This window comes from Caretta caretta, chromosome 8, assembly GCF_965140235.1.
Source record: "Caretta caretta isolate rCarCar2 chromosome 8, rCarCar1.hap1, whole genome shotgun sequence".
Lineage (NCBI taxonomy): Eukaryota > Metazoa > Chordata > Testudines > Cheloniidae > Caretta > Caretta caretta.
In genome coordinates this window covers 66,522,098-66,544,446 of record NC_134213.1, presented here as the reverse complement: position 1 = coordinate 66,544,446, position 22,349 = coordinate 66,522,098, and the positions used below count along the sequence as shown (strand labels likewise).

Sequence of the window (22,349 nt, the reverse complement as noted above, 5' to 3'; positions counted from 1 at the left end):
CTCTCCTTTCCCGCCCACGTCACCCTACTCCTCACCCCCTGCCCCCGCCCTCTGTGATTCGCTGCTCCGGCGCATGCACTCTGGTTGCCGTCCCCGCGCGCACCGCCGGGGTGGGGACTGAGAGGCCGCCTGGCTTGGTCGCTGGCCGCTCGATTTTCTCGCTGCTTGTGGTGTCGCCATTTTTTACGGGAAGGTCGGGCCGGTGTCGAGGCGCATGGCAGGGAGGTACCAGTAAGTTACGTTACCCAGCAACTCCTCGCCCCAGGGGCGCGCTGGCCCCAAAGCAGGGGCGCCGGCGGGGCTGTGGGTCCCGTCTGCAGCGAGGCAGGCGGCGGGGAGCTGCGCAGCGCCGGGGGACGGGCCGGTGAGTGTCTGCACCGGGCAGCCCAAGCCCTGCAGTAGGGGGTCCCCTGGGCGGGGGCTGCATCCACCTTGCCGTGGGGAGCGGTATGAACGAGACCCTGCGCCGGTGGGCTCTGGAGAGGCGGGATGGCTGAGCGCGCTCAGACCCCTCCTGTGTCCCCGGGGAGAACGTAGGGGCTGGGCTGAGGCCTTGTCCACCCTAGCCGGGGTTTGCCCCATGGCTACGCAGCAAGTGAGCGCTTCTGCCAGACTGGTTCCGCTCCCTGGCCAGAGTAGTGGTTCGGCAGGGGCCTTCTTTGCCATTGTCACGGCACCTGCACTAGGGCTTTTGCCGGTATAGAAATGTCTCAAAAAGACAACCGCACCCCATAAGCGATGTTAGACAGGCGAGTTACTAGTGTAGATCAAGCCCCAGTTTCTAGCTGCGCTGCCCCACCATCTCCTGTCCAGAACCGTGTCTCCACAGCAAACAACTTCTGTTGGCATAGCTAGGCCAGGGGTGTGATCTCTGGTTGACATAGGTATGCTGTCATAAGCCCCACGGTAGGTTTATTTTGGAGTGTGTGGGGTACGGGATGGTTGGCAAAAGCTCGGTTTTACCAATTTGTTGCCTGTGTGAGGAGCACTTTGTCATTATAGTTTAGGATCCTTCCAAATTCACTGTCCATTTTGGTGAAGATCACTGCCAGGGATTTTTCAAATTAGTCAATTTCATGTTTTCAGATATTTACACTTGAAATTTCAGTGTTGTAAGTTTTGGGGTCCTGACCTAAAAGGCCGTCAGGGTGGGATGGTTGCAAGGCTATATTGTGTGTGTGCGTGCGTGCAGGGGGTGGGGGGTGTCATGGGATTGCCACCCTTACTTCTTCCCTGCTGCTGACAGTGTGCTGCCTTCAGTATAGGGCAGCCAGAGAGGAAGGCTGCTGGCCAGGCGCCCAGCTCTAAAGCCAGTGCCTCCACCAGCAGCAGAGCAGAAGTGAGGGTCACAGGGTATGGGCTGTGTGTATGCGTTTTCCTGGAAGTTTGCTGCCCAAGAAGGGGGCTGACAGCTGGAGGTGCAACCTCTGTGCACTGGAAGGTGTGTGTGACAGCTGGTACCGCGGCCTCTCCACGGGGTGTGTGTGTGACAGCTGGAGCCGCGGGTGTGTGTGTGACAGCTGGAGCGGCAGCATCTCTGTGCGCGGTAGTAACAGCTGGAGCTGCCCAACCTTCTTCCAGCCCGGGGAGATCCCAGAGGTGGGTCTGACCCACTCTGGGAGCAGCACCTGAAGGGGAAGAGTAAGTCTCATGCCTCCACATCCCCAGCTGGGAACAGGGGCTTGTCTACACCAGCCCCCAGATCAGCGGGCAGTGATTGATCCAGCAGGGTTCAATTTATCGCGTCGATGCGATAAATCGATCGCTGAGCACTCTCCAGTCAACTCCGGTACTCCACCAGAACAAGAAGCACAAGCGGAGTCGACGAGAGAGTGTCAACTGTAGACTTACCACGGTGAAGACACCGCAGTAAGTAGATCGAAGAACATCGACTTCAGCTACGCTATTCGCATAGCTGAAGTTGCGTATCTTAGATTGACCCTGTGCGGTGGTGTAGACAAGCCCTGGAGTCCTGCACAGGTTAGGAGCGCCCAGCTGCATGCCAGATTTCACGGGGGAGATCAGATTTCACAGTTTATGATGTGTGTTTTCACTGCCATGAATTTGGTAGGGCCCTAATTATACGATACCTTTAGGGGCAAAGCACCCCTCGTGTAGACATGGCCCAAGTCTATGTCTTCATTTGCATTTTTAGTTGTGTTTTAACACAGCTTGATTAATAACACAATTGTAAATTCTAATGTAGACAGGACAGCCTGGTGTTAAACATCACTAGCAACAAATGTTTGTGATGTGGAACATACTTGCTGCAAGTACTCAAAAATAATGAGTAAGGCCCCAAAAATATATGAGATTAATAAAAAAGAATGCAAATTTTATTATTTTTCCTAGTCTTCTGGGTGGGCATGTTTAGGGTTTACGTTTTTAAGCTCCTCACTGTTGTGCACAGCTGGGAGATGCAGTTTGAGTGGGGAGTCCAGCCCTTAGAGGAGAATGTAGATATGAGAAAACTGAACTACAGCTCCCAGAGGCACCACAGCAGGAGATCCAAATCAAAATATTTGGATTTTTTTATATGTTTATTTTTTTGACAAAAAATTTAAAGTTTCTACAGAAAGCAGACACTTCATGAAAAATGTCATTGGGTTGAAAATCCAACTTTCAACTGAGAAACAATTTTGACTGAAAAATTTTGACCAGTGTTATATACCATTATAAACTACTGCAAATATCAGTGCACTCCTTGGATATTATCTTAATGCTGTTCTAAAGGAATCTTACAGTGGGAAAGAAGGGTTTGTTTAAATGTGAGTAAATATCTAGTAATCATGAGTTCTGATTCACTGAATGATTGACCTTTCTACTTAAACTATCGGTGCATACATTTCCCTATATGTAAAATTCAGATAATAGTGTTTTGCTTTATGTGGGTATTGTAAGGTTTACTTAATGTTTTGAAAGTGCTTTGAAATATGTGGACAAAAGGGTCTACATATATGTAAAATATTTTTACAATAAGAAAATATTATGTTATAAAAGGAGTGCGGAGAGAATAGAATCGTAGGACTGGAAGGGTTGAGAGGTCTTCTAGTCCAGTCCCCTACACCCAAGGCAAGACTAAGTATTACCTAGACCATCCCTGGCAGGTGTTTGTCTAATCTGCTCTTAGAAATCTCCAATGACAGAGATTCTACAACCTCCCTAGGCAATTTATGCCAGTGCTTAACTACCCAGACAGATAGGAAGTTTTTCCTAAAGTCCAGCCTAAATCATCCTTGCTGCAATTTAAGCCCATTGCTTCTTGTCCTATCCTCTGAGGTTAAGGAGAACAGTTTTTCTCCCTCCTCCTTGTAATGACCTTTTATGTCCTTGAAAAATCTTTTCATGTCCTCTCTGTTTTCTCTTCTCCAGACTAAACATATCTATATTTTTCAGTCTTTCCTCATAGGACATATTTTCTAGACCTTTAATCATTTTTGTTGCTCTTCTCTGGACTTCCTCCAATTTGTCCACATCTTTCCTGAAATGTGGTGCCCAGACTGGACACAATGTTCCAGCTGAGGCCTAATCAGCGCAGAGTAGAGTGGAAGAATTACTTCAGTGGTTCTCAAACTGTTGCACTGGTGACCCCTTTCATGTAGTAAGCCTCCGTGTGCGACCCCCCTTTTTAAATTAAAAACACTTCTTTACATATTTAACACCATTATAAATGCTGGAGGCAAAGTGGGGTTTGGGGTGGAGGCTGACAGCTTGCACCCCCCCCATGTAATAACCTCATGACCCGCTGAGGGGTCCCGACCCCCAGTTTGAGAACTCCTGAATTACTACTTGTCTTGCTCATAACACTCCTGCCTAATACATCCCTGAATGATGTTTGCTTTTTTTTTTTTTTTTTTGGCAACAGTATTACACTGTTGACTCATATTTAGCTTGTGATGCACTATGATTCCTAGATCCCTTTCCGCGGTACTCCTTCCTAGGCATTCATCTCACACTTTATATGTGTGCAACTGATTGTTCCTTCCTAAGTGGAGTACTTTGCTGAACGCCCGCTGCCGGTCTGGGGTCCCAGCCCTGCCCACATAGAGTGGGTACCTGCCTTCTCCCTGGTTCTAGCCATTCTCTTCCTCTCTCTACACTGAGATGAGGGCGAGAGTGCGCTGAGAACAGGGCTGGGGGTGAAGGAGTAGGCTGGGGGTTAGGGTGCAGGGTCTGGCCAGGAGCTAGAATGAGGGAGGGGGCTCAGGGTTGGGTGTGGTTTGGTGTGGAGCGCTTACCTGGGCAGCTCCCATTTGGTGCGAGGGGTGCAGGTGGGAATGTGTGTGTGGGGTGTGTGTGTGCAAGAGCTTCCATTTGGTGCTCAGGGTGGGGGTGGGGATGTGGGGGGTGCAAAAGTCAGGGCATGGGGTGTGGGGGGCTGGGTATGTGTGGGGGGTTCAGGAGTCAGGGCAGGGGGCTGGGTATGTGGGGGGGGTGCCGGAGTCAGGGCTGGGGTTGTGGGGGGGTTCAGGAGTCAGGGCAGAGGGCTGGGGTGTGTAAAGGGAGTGCATGGGTCAGGGCGGTGGGCTGGGGTCGTGGAGGTGCTCCCAGCCCCCTGCCCTGAGTGACTTACGGCAGGGGGCTGGAGGGGATATGCCGATTCCACCCCCTTCCCCAAAGTTCCTGGGGTTCTGGCTGCCAGCCCCTTGCCAGCCGGCGTCCCGGCCACAGGCCCCACTCAGCCCGCTGCCGGCCCAGGTGAATGGAACCCCAAGCCTGCAGTGGGCTGAGAAGGCCGGCGTTGTAAGATCAGCATTTTAATTTAATTTTAAATGAAGCTTCTTAAACATTTTGAAAACCTTGTTTACATACGACAACAGTTTAGTTATATTATATATAGACTTATAGAGAGAGACCTTCTAAAAAACGTTAAAATGTATTATTGGCACGTGAAACCTTAAATTAAAGTGAATAAATGAAGACTTGGCACACAACTTCTAAAAGGTTGCCGACCTGTTGTATAAACATTTTCAATATTGTTTAGAGAAAAGGAAGATACTGTCATTGTGTGTGGGTCCCAACAGTCTTGAGCTGTGCTGTATGAACCAAAACCTCTGTTAATTAACTCCTAGGTACTTCTGAATGTTGATTCAGTCTCTTGCCTTGAAAACGCATTTCACTGATTGTAATGTTTCATGGTAAAAATAAACCATGACGATTATTATTAATCATGTTTATTATAGTGGAGCCTAAGGGCCAACCGAGAGTGGGGTCCCACTGTACTATACAAAGTCTCCTCTGAAGAGCATACAATCTACATAGACAAGACAGACCCGAAATAGACAAAGGTGGGGGAAGAGGTATAATAAACGGCGTGAACAATGTGAATATATATATATATATACACACACACACACATACACATCTTTTGAGTGGATTTACTTAGAATGGGATAAGCTAAATGGAAAGAAAAGGGAAGTGGGAGACAGGACAGGGCTCAAGAGCGTAAGAGGCCCAGGTGTTGAGTGAAACTGAGGTGAACAGACTAGGAAGGAAGGTGACAGAGAGGGTTGGAGCAAACAGCCAATCAGCACAGGGCAGAGAAAGTCCAGTCAATACTGCAGAAAATTCACTGATTGTCTAAAAGTCTATGCTTTGGCTGCTACTTCTACTGGCTGGAATCTTGGGTTGGCTGCTCTCTGCACTTTTTCTCCAAGGTCACATGGTGGGGTAGGCACCCCTGGAGTTGGGGTCAGTGGTCTCCCCTCCACACTTCTGTGTGCTGTGGGAGGGGTGACTCTGGCTGGACCCTATTTTACCCCTTGCTTCCTTGCTGCAGTGCAATAGTCCCTGCTTTGGCTACCAGCTGGAGTCTCTGGCTGGCTCCTCTCTGCAGCTTTTCCCCAAGGCCACATTAAAATACCTTCTAATAATTGTAATTATTTTCTTCACAGAATATTGAAGCATGTTTGTTCCAAGGTCTCTTAAAGTGAAGAGGAATGCTGATGATGACCTAAGCTGTACAGCAAAAATAAAAAAGTTGTCTTCTGGAGAACCCTCATTAGTGGAGGCCACAGACTTCAGAGATGTCAAGCCAGCTATAAAAGACACTTCTGCTTCAGGATGTAATTTATATAAAGCAGTACAAGAATGTACAGAGCGACACACTTTTCCAGATTCAGACTTCCCCTTTGCTGATGAATCTTTGGGAAGTGACAACCAAAATGTTGATGAAGACAGCTCCTCTGTAGACGAACCCATTAAATCTTTCAGCAAATTCCAGCGCTGGGCAGAACCTGGAGAACCTATATGTGTTGTTTGTGGTCGTTATGGTGAATATATTTGTGATAAAACAGATGAAGATGTTTGTAGTTTAGAATGTAAAGCCAAACATCTTTTACAAGCTAAAGAAAAGGAAGAAGGATTAAACTCTGACAGTCTTGTGAAAGTAGAATCAAAACCAGAAACTCTTTTGCCTGTCACGCTTTATACTTATAAAGAACATTCCTTTATTTTAAGCCTGCAAGATGACCAGATCAAGAACCTTAAATTACAGTTAGGTATTGTTGTCCAGGGCGAAGGAGTTACAAGACCTATTATAGAGTTTGAACACTGTGGTTTTCCTGAAACTTTAAACTATAATTTAAAGAATTCAGGCTATGAAGTTCCAACCCCTGTCCAGATGCAGATGATTCCTGTTGGACTTTTGGGAAGGGATATCGTGGCCAGTGCAGACACGGGCTCAGGAAAAACTGCAGCCTTCCTGCTTCCAGTTATTATTAAAGCCTTAGAAGAGGTAATTAAAGTTTAGGGAGGTAATTAAAGTTTACGTATATATTCAGAAAGAGGTAAGAAGCTTAATGAGTCCAGAGTTCTTAATATAATTAAGAATGGCAGTGATTTTGTATTGAAGCTCATTAGTTTATTTTTTTTAAAGAGCTTTTCCCCTTAATACTATGAATATTTTCTAGTTGGGTGGGCAGGAAATATAGTCTCTTAATTGACATTAGTGTACTTGCAGTTTCATTTTGTTCACAAAAAGTAACCTATTGAAAGGACACTTTTGGTGTTTTTTCTCCCAGTAATTATGTGGTTTTCCCAGTAACTTAGGAGTTAGTTGCTAATGTTCCAGCATGCATCATTCTGTGACATCACAAATACTATGAGGGCTGTAAAGACATTCCTGGTATTCATGTGATTTCACAGATGAATTCAGGCTGTGATGTCTTCAGCCAACCAGCAAATATCCAGAGGAATTCAGAGGGTAAAATAATTTTTAAAGGGTAGGTAAAACTTATTTCTGTGCTGACTGCTCCCCACAACCTCATCAAAAGGGGCCCATCAGTGCATATTTTAATACTTCAATACCATTTGAAGTAAGGAAAAAGAGACTAACATGAATGCTTACATTTCATAGTGCAAGTTTTCAAGCAATGGGTGATCTTGCATACTATTCTGTACTTCAGTTTCAGGATACAGTTTGGTGACTTTTCAGTCCAGATTCTCATTTGAACATTGAAATTTTTTTTGGTGGGTTTAAATCAGTGTGTCTCTAATTTAGGAGGGTCTACCCCATCCCCCCTTTAATACACTATGGCTTATTTATATCCTGGTGACATCTGAAAAACTTCAGTTTGTCTCTATAACTTGTTAATTTTTAGGATAATAATTATTGGTTATTATGGGTGGGAGGGAAATAGCTTTACTTTTCCAAGTAATTAGTGGCAGTTTAGGATGATCCAAAATGCAGTAGAATCACTATAGTTCTTTGAGTAGTATCCTTATGGGCGCTCCACTTCAGCGGTGCATGTGCCTCTCAATCAAAGATTTTCAGTTAGTAATGTGCTTTCATGTGCGTTATGCCTCCTTGTGTTGGACACTAAGTCCATATAGGTGAGTATGAACAAACTGCCCTTCAGTTCCTTCTCAACCGCCTCAGCCTGAGAGGGAGCCTTAGTGTGTCTGTCTCGAGCATGCTTCGTCTTTTCTATTTTTCTATAGTTGATTGATTAATTAGTATAGTTATAGTTAGTTAAGAAGTGAGAGGATTATTTTTCTCCTCTCCCCCCCGACAGTCACAGGGAAGATTCTTCTTATTATCAAGGGTGATGGAGGGGCATGTAGGGTTGGTTCCAACTTCCATATGGGCTCCCTTAGTGGCCACACTGGGACCCCTAGGATGCTTCTTGGCAGCAATTTGCCAGAGCACCTATACTGCTCATAGGGAGGCTAGAGTTGCACAGCTCTCCTCCCCAATGAGCCCCCTCCCCACACACAAAGAGATGTTTGGAGACCAGGAAACCAGGGCGGATAAAGAGGCCACCCCTCAAACACTTATTTCATCCTCTTCTCTGGATGAAGTGGTTATACCTCCACCACCATCCATTGCCAGAGATTTTCAGCAATTTCAAGAAGTCATAAAGTGGGTAGCAAATTTCTCTTGAAGTCAAGGATTCACAGCACAAACTGTTGGATATCCTATCGTCCGCAACAACCTCCAGGGTGGTGTTACCCATTAACGAGATACTCCTACATCCATCTAAGACTGTATGGCAGACACCTTCCACTGTTCGGACCACATCTAAACAGGCAGATAACCCCTTAAGGATTCTGACCTTTTGTGCTCCCCTGCTCCACCTAACTCCCTGGTGGTGATGTGTGGGGAGTAAATGAGCATGATAGACAGGACTTCTCTAAGTCTACCCTGTAAGACAAAGACACTGGATCTCTGGAAAAAAGAGCAGTGGCGACTTACCCCTGACAAGAAGCAATTGTAGTTTTTCCATATCTTGATGACTGATTACTCAAGGGCAGCTCCTATGAAGCAGTGCTGTCTTCCACTCAGACAGCCCTTGTTCTGTCCCATGTTAACCCCTGCAGTTTCGCCTGAAACTGAATGTAAAAAAAATCTACTTTAACCCTGTACAGAAGATAGTTTATAGGGGTATATTTGGACTTGTTGGCAGCCAGGAAATACCTTCCCTTAGACAGATTTGTAACTTTGGCAGTTCTGGTACAAGCAGTTCAGTGTAGCCCTCTACAATAAGGAACAGTTCCTGGGGCACATGACAACTTGTACCTTTGACCAGTCATGCAGGGCTACACCTCCACTGCTTCTGGGGTTGGCTCAGAATGATCCATTCTCCAGTCAGACACATTGGACAGACAGGAGAGTAACTCCCTACACTGGTGGAAGGATCAACTCCGTGTCTTTTCAGGGATTCCTTTCTGTCGCTTAGCTCCATTAGTGACTTTAATAACAGATGGATCTCTGTTGAGATTGGGAGCGCACCTCAATATCCTCACAACTCAGGGAAGATGAACAACTCCAGAAACCAGTCTCCACATCAATCTGTTGGTGCTTTGGGCTGTCAGGAACGGTTACCTTTATTTCCTGCCCCTCATCGGGGGTACATCAATCAGGGTCATGACGGACAATGTATCTTGCATGTTCTGTTTCAATGAGCAAGAAGGAACAGGATCCTCCTTCTGTGTGCCAAGGCCATGAAACTATGGAACTGGTGGATAGATCATCAGATCCAAATTTCAGCAGTCTGTTTCCCAGGTATTCAGAACAACACATCTGATGATGTTGGTACTGCTCTCAAGACTACGAATGGGAGCTAAATGCACAAGTTCTCCACAGCATGTTCAAAAAATGGGGACTGCTGGGGATCTCTTTGCCAGAAGGGTGCCCTCTTCTCTGCTCAAGAAGAGGTCTGGGCCATCAATCCTGGGGGACACCTCTTTTCTGTCTTGTAAGAAAGGTCTGTTCTGTGCCTTCCCACAACACTGCTGATACTAAGGGTGATGAGCAAAATCAGACACGAGAGGGCCAAAGTTATCCATATAGTGCTGACATGGCTGAGACAAGCTTGGTACCCTTACCTGCTTCATCTGTGTCCAAACGCAGCTCAAGCTCCTGTCCACTCCTCATCTCCTCTCATTGAGTGTGGGCCATGTGCTTCATCCTAACCTAGCAGTTCTTGCCTCAGGGTGTGGTTTAGAGTTAGAATCCTCCTGCTCTATAGAAATACAACAGGTACAAGAGGTATAACAGATGTTACTGAATAGTGGAAAGAGGTCAACTTGTACTACTTACCTGCAGAAATGGAAGAGTTTCTTCCATGGTGGTGGTGTCACTCCTTCCTGCCAGAATTTCTGCCATCCTGCATTACCTGTTGGATCTGAAAAAATTGGGGTTATCAGTTAGTTTGATTAAGGTCCAAATACCAGCCTTTCATCCTTCGTTAAAAGTATTTTCCATTTTTGCTCCCTTGATATTGACTAGGTTTATTAAGGGTTTGGGGAATCTCTACCCTCAGATTAGAGACCCCACCCCAACCTGGAACCTCAGTTTGGTACTCGGTTACCTTATGAGACCTCTATCTGAACCTATGGCAACCAGCTCTCTGCTCCATTTATCTATGAAGACAGTCTTTTTTACTAGCCATCATGTCAGTTCAAAGGGTTGGGGAGATTGGAGTCTTGGCAGATTCTCACACCCCCCCCCCACCCCCGAGCTCTGGAACCCCCACACTTTGCAGGTCCTAGAGCCTGGGTTCCAGCCCAAACCCAGAAGTCTACACAGCAGTGACACAACCCTGCAGCCCAAACCCCTCAAGCCTGACTTGGCTGGCACAGGCCAGCCGCAGGTTATTCTTTGCTGTGTAGGCATACCTTAAAGGCTCTTTACACTGCTCTGGCGCGTAAAGGAGCTTTGAAGTTGGTATACATTACATTGCAGTCACTGCCGGAGCAGTGAAAGGGACCTAAATGTCAATTAGAATCCTTTATCTTTCAGTTGAATATTAGAGTTGGCTCCATGAATGATTTTAGTAGGCTGTTTACTAGCTAATGAATCAAAATGACTGCACTACATAACTATGTCTCTGTAGAAAGGTTTATGTTAGGTTTTCACCAAAGAATGAAAATTCGATGGTGGATAGAAGTATTTTTTTTTTTCTTTTTAGACTAAAACTCCGTCTGCACTTATTGTGACACCAACGAGAGAGTTAGCCATTCAAATAGAGAGACAAGCTAAAGAGCTGATGATTGGTCTGCCAAACATGAGAACAGTTCTTCTTGTAGGAGGTTTACCACTGCCACCCCAACTTCATCGTCTAAAACAAACTGTTAAGGTAAGAACCATTGTGTGAAAGAGTTCCTTGAAGAAAGATGTTTTTATGGCATGTGTAGGAAATAAAAACTGATGACTTAACCTTTGACTTGAATTTGCGTGTTTTACATCAGTGGTGCCCAACCTCATTACACAGGAGTGTCATATAAATCTAAGCCACAACCTTGTGTGGGTCAAACAGATTTTACATATTTTAATCAGATTTATAGTCCCCTGTACTGATATATATTTTAAGTTCAGCTTGTTTTGTATGTATTTAGATGGGTTGTTTCTACGTATAGCATTGTCTATTTAAAAACAAAGAAATCAGTGCATAAAATGTGTATCAGAATTACAGAAAATGGGGGAAAAAAACAGTGAAGAACACAAAACACTAATTAATCTGCTGTTGAAGCAGGCTGTGGGCGTTATGAAATGCTCTGGTGGGCTGTAGGTTGGGCACCCTTGCTCTACACAATGAGTCTAGACCCTTAGCAGTAAAGATTAGCTCCTGAATTTTTATAGTAACTAGAGCTGTCAATTAATCACAGTTAACTCACGCAATTATCTCAAAAGAATTAACTGCGATTAAAAAAAAATCACAATTAATCACAGTGTTAAACAATAGAATACCAATTGAAATTTATTAAATATTTTTGTATGTTTTTCTACATTTTCAAATATATTGATTTCTTTTACAACACAGAATACAAAGTGTACAGTGCTCATTTTATATTATTATTTTGATTACAAATTTTTGTACTGTAAAAGTGATAAAATAGTATTTTTCAATTCAGCTCATACAAGTACTGTAGTCCAATCTTTATTATGAAAGTGTAATTTACAAATTTAGATTTTTTTGTTACATAACTGCACTCAAAAACAAAACAATGTAAAACGTTTAGCGCCTATAAGTCCACTCAGTCCTACTTCTTGTTCAGCCAGTTGCTAAGACAAACAGGTTTGTTTACATTTACAGAAGATACTGCTGACTTATTTACAATGTCACCTGAAAGTGAGAACAGGCACTTTTGTAGCCGGCATTCCAAGGCATTTACTTGCCAGATATGCTAAACATTCATATGTCCCTTCATGCTTCCGCCACCATTCCAGAGGACATGCGTCCATGCTGATGATGCTTGTTAAAAAAATGCATTAATTAAATTTGTGACTGAACTCCTTGGGGGAGAATTGTATATCTCCTGTTCAGTTTTACCCACATTCTGCCATATATTTCATGTTATAGCAGTCTCGGATGGTGACCCAGCACATGTTCATTTTAAGAACACACTCACAGCAGATTTGACCAAATGCAAAGAAGGTATCAATGTGAGATTTCTAAGGATAGATACAGCACTCGACCCAAGGTTTAAGAATCTGAAGTGACTTCCAAAATCTGAGAGGGACGAGGTGTGGAGAATGCTTTCAGATGTCTTAAAAGAGCAACACTCCGATGCAAAAACTACAGAACCCAAACTACCAAAAAAAGAAAATCAACCTTCTGCTGGTGGCATCTAACTCAGATGATGAAAATGAACATGCATCGGTCCGCACTGCTTTGGATTGTTGAAGGGTTAAAATTCATTGCTGATGTAATAACCTGGTATATGGATTTATGTACAGGCCCAAAGTCCAGAGTTTGGTCAAGAGGTCAGAGGCCTAGCAAATAGTGATTAGCTAAGAGAAAGCAGAATAAACAAAGATAACTTGCTTTTGCTAGATATGCCTGGTCAGCAGAACGCCAGATGTTGGGGGCAATAATTGTGTCTTATTTAAAGTTACAAATAGAATCTGTTAGTCTCTAAGGTGCCACAAGTACTCCTTTTCTTTTTGTAAATAGAACAAAGAAGCCCTGTTTCTGTTGTGTTAGTTTCTTCTGTAGGGAGATGTTCTTCCCACACATCCAACCTTGAGTTTATGAAAGGTTCAAGCATGTCAGTATAAGATATGGCCTCCTCCCTTTCCCAGGGACCAATGCCTGTCTTAAAACACAAATGAACAACTTGAAAGACAATCTTTATTGCCATATACTTTCACTGTTTCTTTGCTTTTACACCTAGATATGTATCTGTTGGACAATCAAAGGAGCTACTTCATTCCTATGGACCCCAAAGCAGACTTCAACATATATATTTTATACTAATAATATTTATTAAAGTACTAATTAAATGTTAAATGTTAATTTGTTAACTTGAGACCATGGGCGGAGACATTATGTAACCGTGACCATTGGCTACTGTGCTATCATGTCTTGCAGCTAAACTTATCTGGGGGTGTGGGACTGCGTACCCTGTCACTTTCCCCTGCCCATGAAAATCCATATATTCCATTGTAATCAATTGATTGACAGTGTCTCTGAGCCTAATAAGTGACACTCCCGTCAGCACTGTACGTAATAAACTCCTGTTCTTGATCTCTACACAATGTGGATTTATGTCCTTCAGTCGTTATCAAGCAGAACCCATCATCAGCATGAATGCATGTCTTCTGGAATGGTGGTTGAGGCATGAAGGGACATATGAATCTTTAGCACATCTGGCATGTAAATATCTTGTGATTCCGGCTACAACAGTGCCATGCGAACACCTGTTCTGACTTTCAGGTGACATTGTAAACAAGATGTGGGCAGCGTTATCTCCTGCAAATTGTAACCAAACTTGTTTGCCTGAGTGATTGGCAGAAGTAGGACTGAGTGGACTTGTAGGTTCTATAGTTTTACATTGTTTTATTTTTTAATACAGTTATTTTTTGTACGTAATTCTACATTTGTAAGTTCAACTTTCATTATAAAGAGATTGTACTACAGTACTTATATTAAGTGAATTGAAATATACTATTTCTTTTTTACAGTGCAAATATTTGTAATCAAAAATAAATATAAAGTGAGCACTGTACACTTTGTATTCTGTGTTGTAATTGAAATGAATATATTTGAAAATGTAGAAAACATCCAAATATATTTAAATAAAAGGTATTCTATTATTGTTTAACAGTGTGAGTAATTACGATTAATTTTTTTAATTGCTTGACAGCCCTAATAGTAATATACATTTCTTTACAGATATGAAACATTTATATGTATCCTTCTGAATTTTACATATAAAGAATAAGATTTCAAAATGATTTCTCGTCTTTATAAGTTTGCTGCTTTCAAAGGGTATAATTTACCACTTAAGTAAGGAATTATAATTTACAACAGGAAACACTTTAGTTCCTTGACTTTAGGATTTAGATTTTTGTGGCACGGAACACACTGCAGGCATTCATAAATTCCAGGTATCATCTTCAGAGGGCTAATTATTCCATTTGTTTTCAGTTACACACAACTTTGGAGAATCATGTACAGGAATGTCAAGTCTCTTTGCATTTGAACTTGAATAATTACATAAATACAGATAATTAGTACAAATGTGCTGTAACTGTAACGTACCCTTGATAGTCACCCACCTTTTTCTGTCCCTACTAAAAACAAAAACAGAAAACTTGCATTTTTGTAGTCCAATGCTTGCAAGTGCTAATGTCAAACATATTATTTTTCAAGGACTGCATACAATTTTCATATAGCTTTAACTCATATTAGCTTGCTTTTCTAATGTTTTGCTTTCTTCTGATAGGTTATAATAGCAACACCCGGAAGACTATTAGATATTTTAAAACAAAGCTCTGTTCAGCTCCATGGTATTAAAATCGTAGTTGTGGATGAAGTAAGTTCATATAAAGTTAAATACTGTAATTAGAAACAAGTGTTATCAAAATACAGTGATAATGGCCACTGTTAGAGCTCTCATATTTCTGACTGTTAAATAAAAAGTGGCTGCCTAATATAGGTCCTGATCAAGCAAAGCACTTACGCAAGTCCTAAACTTTAAGTTTGTGTGTAGTCCCACTGACTTCCTTGGAATTTAGCATATGCTTTAAAGTTAAGCACGTCGTTGAATGCTTTGCTGGATTAGGTCCATAGTGTCTAATAAGTCGTTTAACTGGAGTCCCAGGCGAGGTGGTTGATTGTCAACTAAACACAATGTTTATTAAAATATAGTTTATACTTCTCAGGGTTAAAAAGTGAATTTAGTATTATGTAAAAGATGCTTGAGTGGCTGTAGCCAGGTCAGTTTACATCACTGATAGGAGCGCAAGCTCCGCCACAGCGCCCCACGAGTGTCAACAGAAGAAGTGTGTCTATCCCTCTTTTCTTCTGACTACTCAAATCAGAACTGATTTTAATGTGGTGACAATGTCGCTACACTAGTGTTGATTATGTCAATTAAAGAATAGTGCATGATTGTCAGAGCTTCCCTGTGTCTTTTTGTATACTATACTTAAAATTATTAGGAAAAACATCATACTGTCTTAAATTAATATTTTCATTTAGGCTGATACCATGTTAAAGATGGGCTTCCAGCAACAAGTGCTGGATATTTTGGAAAACACCTCCAGTGATCGTCAGACCATATTGGTTTCAGCCACAATACCAGTTGGCATTGAGCAGCTGGCAAATCAACTTCTGCAGAATCCTGTGAGAATAACCATTGGAGAAAAGAATCTGCCATGTTCCAATGTTCGCCAGATTATCTTGTGGGTAGAAGAACCATCTAAAAAGAAAAAACTATTTGAAATATTAAATGTTAGTATAGTGTTTTATTTAGCAAATTATTTCTATGCTTGTAGTGAATAAAGTTTAATTTAGTTTAATTTAGCTCTTGCCTATCTAGTGCAAATGTGTGTGAGGCAAACGAGCAGTAATGGACAGTACGTTATCTGCCCCACCACATTCAAGAATGTCTCCGTGGGGGTTCCCTGATAAAACAAAAAGACGTGAGGGCCTTAATCCTCACAATAATTCTAGGTTTATTTTATGAGCATTCTGAAGTAATCTTAGCTGCAGTTATGTAAGAGATTAATATGTGCATTTAAGTGAAACTCAGATCTATTTCACATTTTAAAAACTCACCATTTTTGTATTTAAAATACATCTTCAAAAAGATTATTTCTGAAGTTGTTTCAAGGCAAACTAGGGACCTGATTTTACAAACCCTTATGCATGTGTTTAATTTGACTCATAAGTAACATTACACATGTGTGCAAGTATTTTCAGGATTAGGGCTTAAATCTTGTCCTTTTTTTATTAGGCGTTGGAGGATTTTTTAAAAAAATAAATATGCTTGTTTCAATCTAATGTATAAAATCTACTGAAGAGAAAATGAGCAATTGAAAATAAATAGCTGTGGTTGACCAGAAATAAACTATGCTGATACAGTAGGTTTTACACAACTATTTTAATTTTACAGGATAAGAAACTCTTCAAACCTCCAGTATTGGTATTTGTGGACTGCAAGCTTGGAGCAGATCTTCTGAGTGATGCTGTTCATAAAATCACAGGATTACAATGCATATCGATGCATTCTGATAAATCACAAACTGAAAGAACAAATATATTGCAGGTTTGTACTTCCTAAAATAGAGATCTCTACGTCACTATGAAACATTCCATCTTATTTTTAAAAAGATAATTTAGTTTTAATGAGTTAGTAAAGTAGGCATCTTGTCGTTGTCTGTCACTTACATAAAAGCTGACTAATGCAATTCCAGAGACCACTGGATTTAATGTTTGTTTTTAAACTCCAGGCATAATTTTTATTCTTCAGAATATTGTTCTTTGGGGTGAAGTAAATGCATAGTGAAAGTACTTACATCTGTCTTGTATTACTGAGTTTTCACAATGAATGCTAGAGTTTATGGAAAACTGAAATGAGAGCACAGATTGTATTTCTACTAATACTTCAAGAAAGTGGCTATTTTAAATACTCTAGATTACTCTATTATTATTATTATTTATTTTAAATGGGAATTGACTTGAACATTAGTTAGTCTGTGACTGGTTTTGTGCCTTGCTGAATTGGTGTTTTGTATCATTTTAAGCAGGACTCATTGAATCACAAAATTTTATTTCTGTGTGTGCTACATAAATCAAGAGTACAGTAGGGCACTATTTTTCTTCTTTTTTCAGCAGCAGAATAGTCTGTTGTGCAAATTATGACACTGCCCTTTATTTGAACCAACAGTATCTTGCCCTTTTACAGCAGATCTCAAAAGGGGAATTGCAAGGAAATAAAGCATACATAGAAAGTAATTGCAAAAAGAAAAGGAGTACTTGTGGCACCTTAGAGACTAACCAATTTATTTGAGCATAAGCTTTCGTGAGCTACAGCTCACTTCATCAGATGCATACCGTGGAAACTGCAGCAGACTTTATATACACACAGAGAATATGAAACAATACCTCCTCCCACCCCACTGTCCTGCTGGTAATAGCTTATCTAAAGTGATCATCAGGTGGGCCATTTCCAGCACAAATCCAGGTTTTCTCACCCTCCACCCCCCCACACAAATTCACTCTCCTGCTGGTGCTAGCCCATCTATTACCAGCAGGAGAGTGAGTTTGTGTGTGTATGGGGGTGGGGGGGATGTGAGAAAACCTGGATTTGTGCAGGAAATGGCCCACCTGATGATCACTTTAGATAAGCTATTACCAGCAGGACAGTGGGGTGGGAGGAGGTATTGTTTTATGATCTCTGTGTGTATATAAAGTCTGCTGCAGTTTTCACGGTATGCATCTGATGAAGTGAGCTGTAGCTCACGAAAGCTCATGCTCAAATAAATTGGTTAGTCTCTAAGGTGCCACAAGTACTCCTTTTCTTTTTGCGAATACAGACTAACACGGCTGTTACTCTGAAACCTGTCATAGAAAGTAATTATAATTTATTTTGTTTCCCACCCTTCAGGGATTATTTCAGGAAAAATATGAAGTCGTAGTAAGCACTGGAGTCCTTGGGCGAGGGCTTGACCTTGTCAATGTCAAACTGGTTGTAAATTTTGATATGCCCTCAAGCATGGACGAATACGTACATCAGGTAAAGAGATATGTGTATCTTAAACATACATGAGATACTTGCTAAAACATTGTTGGAAAAATAAAACAAGACCATGCATGATCTGAATTGAAAGATGCACGCATAGGGATGGACGTACCTCCGGAAAAGTTCCCTTTAGGAGGGCAGGAAGAAGGGAATCCTGAAGAATCTCTCCTCCATCCTATGCAAGAAACACCAAACCTTCAGTCTGAATTAATGGAGGAACACTAAAAAATAATGCCTCTATTTGCCAGTGGTGTTTATATAGCTCTCCCTCTCCACCTCAATGTGAAGGAGTATCTCAGTTCCTATACCTTTTTAAAGCATATGTTTATACTAAACATTATTACTTCTTTCATTTTTTGTTGGAAAAAACTGAAATGTCAATGAAATAATGAATGGGAACTCTGCTTACCCATATAGCAATATTTGATGTTTTGCTTAGTTCCAACCTATTAGACCTCGCTACTTTTGTGAAACAACTAAGAGCTAGTAGAGCATTCAGAGTACTGACTTGCCCATGACAATACTATATATTAGGGCTGTGGATTAATTGCAGTTACCTCATGTGATTAACTCAAAAAAATTAATCGCGATTAAAAAATTGTGATTAATCACACTGTTAAACAATAGCATACCAACTTATTCAATATTTTTGATTTTTCTACATTTTCAAATTTATCTATTTCAATTACAACACAGAATACAAATTGTACAGTGCTCAATTTATATTATTTTTTATTACAAATATTTGCACTGCAAAAATGATAAATTGTGTTTTTCAATTCACCTCATACAAGGACTGTAGAGCAATCTCTTTGTCATGAAAGTGCAACTTACAAATGTAGGTTTTTTTATTACATAACTGCACTCAAAAACAAAACAATGTAAAACTTTAGAGCCTACAAGACCATGCTACATTGCCATGCAAATGTCGGTCTCACTTTCAGGTGACATTGTAAACAAGAAGCGGGCAGCATTATCTTCTGCAAATGTAAACAAACTTGTTTGAGCAATTGTCTGAACAAGAAGTAGGACTGATTGGACTTGTGGGCTCTAAAGTTTTACATAGTTTTATTTTTGAATGCAGGCTTTTTGTACATAATTCTACATTTGTAAGTTCAACTTTCATGGCAGAGATTGGACTAAACTACTTGTATTAGGTGAGTTGAAAAATACTATTTGTTTTGTTTTTTATAGTGCAAATATTTGTAATCAAAAATAAAGTGAGCACTCTAAACTTTGTATTCTGTGTTGTTATTGAAATCAATGTATTTGAAAATGTAGAAAATGTCCAAAAAAGTTAAATAAATGATATTCTATTTTTTAACAGCGCAATTAATGATGCAATTAATCGTGATTAATTTTTTTCATCACGCATTCATCACAATTAATTTTTTAATCGCTTGACAGTCCTACTATATATCCAGTTTCATGTAAGAACACCCAATGTACAGTATTGCTGCAACAAAAATACATTTTTAAACTATCACACAATGGAGTTTAAGCAGTCTTCTTTTATTCTGAAGGGAGATAGATTACTAATGCCAATTTAAAATAAACTTTGTTTTCATTTGCAGGTTGGAAGAGCAGGAAGGCTGGGTCACAGTGGAACTGCAATTACTTTTATCAATAACAACAGCAAGAAGCTTTTTTGGGATGTTGTAAAGAGAGTAAAACCAACAGGCACGATTCTTCCTCCACAGTTGCTAAACTCCCCTTATCTTCATGATCAAAAGAGAAAAGAACAACAGAAAGTTACACAATCACAGAACAGTCTTGTAACAGGTGATAATCTTATGGACATTATTAGAAAACATGACAAAAGTAATTCTCAGAAGTGATTAATGGTATTATATTTATAAATGTGTAAATATAATGAAAGCACTGTATTTCAGTAATAATTAAACATGAATTTATATCATTGGTATAAGATCGTTCGAAGTTATTTTTTAAAACGTGTAACCTTTTTTCTGGAGAAATCCTGAGTTTGATTTTCATCTCCATCCCCAAATAGTGCCTGATCTAAAAGGACATTCCAAATTTAAAAAGTGCACTTCAGTCTAAAAGTACAGTAACATCTAAAAGCATTTTTTCAGTTTGTTTACTTTGTGTAGGTGACATCTTCTTATATAGTTATTTTCTTATTATAGTTATTTTCACTGTTCTTTCCTTGTTGTTTCTGTGGGGTTTTTGCACAGCAGTGGAGGAGAGAGGAATATTTTTAAAACAGAAAAATTTGGTTGTAAAACTAATTGGCATGGACATGTTTACTATCTGCAAATATTTTTAACTCTTGTTAAATTAACAATGTTTAAGTTAAGAATGTCCCTTTAACCCTCAAATCAATATCTAATTATCCTCAATACTGGGCACCCCCACAATTTTCATTTCTGGGTCACAATGAATTATTAAAAATGATTGGTTTCTTCTTGCCATCACATGTCTGAAACCAGTAAAAAAAAAAATCCTGCTCCAGTACTCTACAACATAAAGAAGATTTTTTTCCCGGTTGTCATTTGGGCTAGCAAGGACTGTGGTTTCTTCAACTTCATATTAGAGAAGTGAGAAAAATTAGATCTAGTAATTAAAATATGAAATTGTGATCTCATTCTGTTAATGGGGGCATGATTGGGCTGTTAGGGTGGAATGTTATACTATAAAAAAAAATAGGGCTGTCAATGTACTGACATGATTAACTCAAAAAAATTAATCGCAGTTTTAATTGCACTGTTAAACAATAGAATACCAATTGAAATTTATTTAATATTTTGGATGTTTTTCTACATTTTCACATCTACTGTATTCCGTGTTGTAATTGAAATCAAAGTGTATATTATTTTTTATTACAAATATTTCCACTGTAAAAATGATAAAAGAAATAGTAGTTTTCACTTCACCTCATACAAGTACTATAGTGCACTCTTTGTTGTGAAAGTGCAATTTAAACAAATGTAGATTTTTTTGTTACATATCTGTACTCAAAAACAAAGCAACGTAAAACTTCAGAGCCTACAAGTCCACTCAGTCCTACTTGTTCAGCCAATTGCTAAGACAAATAAGTTTGTTTACATTTACAGGAGATAATGCTGCCCTCTTCTTATTAACAATGTCACCAGAAAGTGAGAACAGGCATTTGCATGGCACTTTTGTAGCAAGCATTGCAATGTATTTACATGCCAGACATGGTAAACATTCATATGCCTCTTCATGCTTCGAGCATTCCAGAGGACATGCTTCCATGCTGATGATACTAGTTAAAAAAAATGTTAATTCAGTTTGTGACTGAACTCCCTGGGGGAGAATTGTATGTCCCCTGCTCTGTTTTACCCACATTCTGCCATATGTTTCATGTTATAGCAGTCTTGGATGAAGACCCAGCACATGTTGTTCATTTTAAGAACACTTCCGCTACAGATCTGACAAAACGCAAAGAAGGTACCAATGTGAGATTTCTAAAGATAGCTACGGCACTGGACCCAAGGTTTAAGAATCTGAAGTGCCTTCCAAAATCTGAGAGGGATGGGGTGTGGAGCATGCTTTCAGAAGTCTTAAAAGAGCAACACTCAGATGCAGAAACTTCCGAACCTCAACCACCATAAAAGAAAACCTTCTGCTGGTGGCATCTGACTCAGAGGATGAAAATGAACATGCGTTGGTCCACGCTGCTTTGGATTGTTATTGAGCAGAACCAGTCATCAGCATGGACATATGTCCCCTGGAATGGTGGTTGAAGCATGAAGGGACATATGAATCTTTAGCGCATCTGGCACGTAAATATCTTGTGACGCCAGCTACAATAGTGCCCGGAGAATGCCTGTTCTCACTTTCAGGTGACATTGTAAACAAGAAGTGGGAGGCATTTTCTCCTGCAAATGTAAACCAACTTGTTTGTCTGAGTGATTGGCTGAACAAGAAGTAGGACTGAGTGGACTTGTAGGCTCTTAAGTTTTACACTGTTTTATTTTTGAATGCATTTTTTGTACATAATTCTACATTTGTAAGTTTAACGTTCATGATAAAGAGATTGCATTACAGTACTTGTATTAGTTTAATTGAAAAATAGTATATGTTTTGGTTTTTTACAGTGCAAATACTTGTAATCAAAAATAAATACAAAGTGTACACTGCTCACTTTATATTCTGTTTTGTAATTGAAATCAATATATTTGGAAATGTAGAAGACATCCAAAAATATTTAAATAAATGGTATTTTATTATTATTTAACAGTGCGATTAATCCCAATCAGTTTTTTTTTAAATGCTTGACAGCCCTAAAAAAACCCCAACAGAATCAGATAGATCATGCAGGGAAGCAGTTTTCAAATGCTCTTGACCTCAACAGGATTGAATCTGGTTCTCTAGGCTCTGATCCTGCA

At 40.4% G+C, this 22,349-nt stretch overlaps 1 protein-coding gene across 4 annotated transcripts; it reads left to right on the top strand.

The window, feature by feature from the left end:
* Positions 1-73: 73 nt before the first annotated feature.
* DDX59 (DEAD-box helicase 59) lies at positions 74-22,109 on the top strand. 4 transcript variants are annotated; one of them, XM_048860006.2, is made up of 9 exons: positions 74-231; positions 5,895-6,736; positions 10,914-11,081; positions 14,674-14,763; positions 15,432-15,683; positions 16,348-16,500; positions 17,842-17,970; positions 19,551-19,758; positions 21,334-22,109. In XM_048860006.2, the coding sequence occupies exons 2-9, from the start codon at positions 5,906-5,908 to the stop codon at positions 21,570-21,572; spliced, it is 2,070 nt and encodes a 689-aa protein (XP_048715963.2). In that variant the 5' UTR covers positions 74-231; positions 5,895-5,905; the 3' UTR covers positions 21,573-22,109. The 4 variants fall into 4 exon arrangements, with proteins under 4 accessions (XP_048715963.2, XP_048715960.2, XP_048715961.2 ...); XM_048860003.2 differs by having other exon boundaries at positions 21,331-22,109; XM_048860004.2 differs by having other exon boundaries at positions 80-225; positions 21,331-22,109.
* Positions 22,110-22,349: the final 240 nt, after the last annotated feature.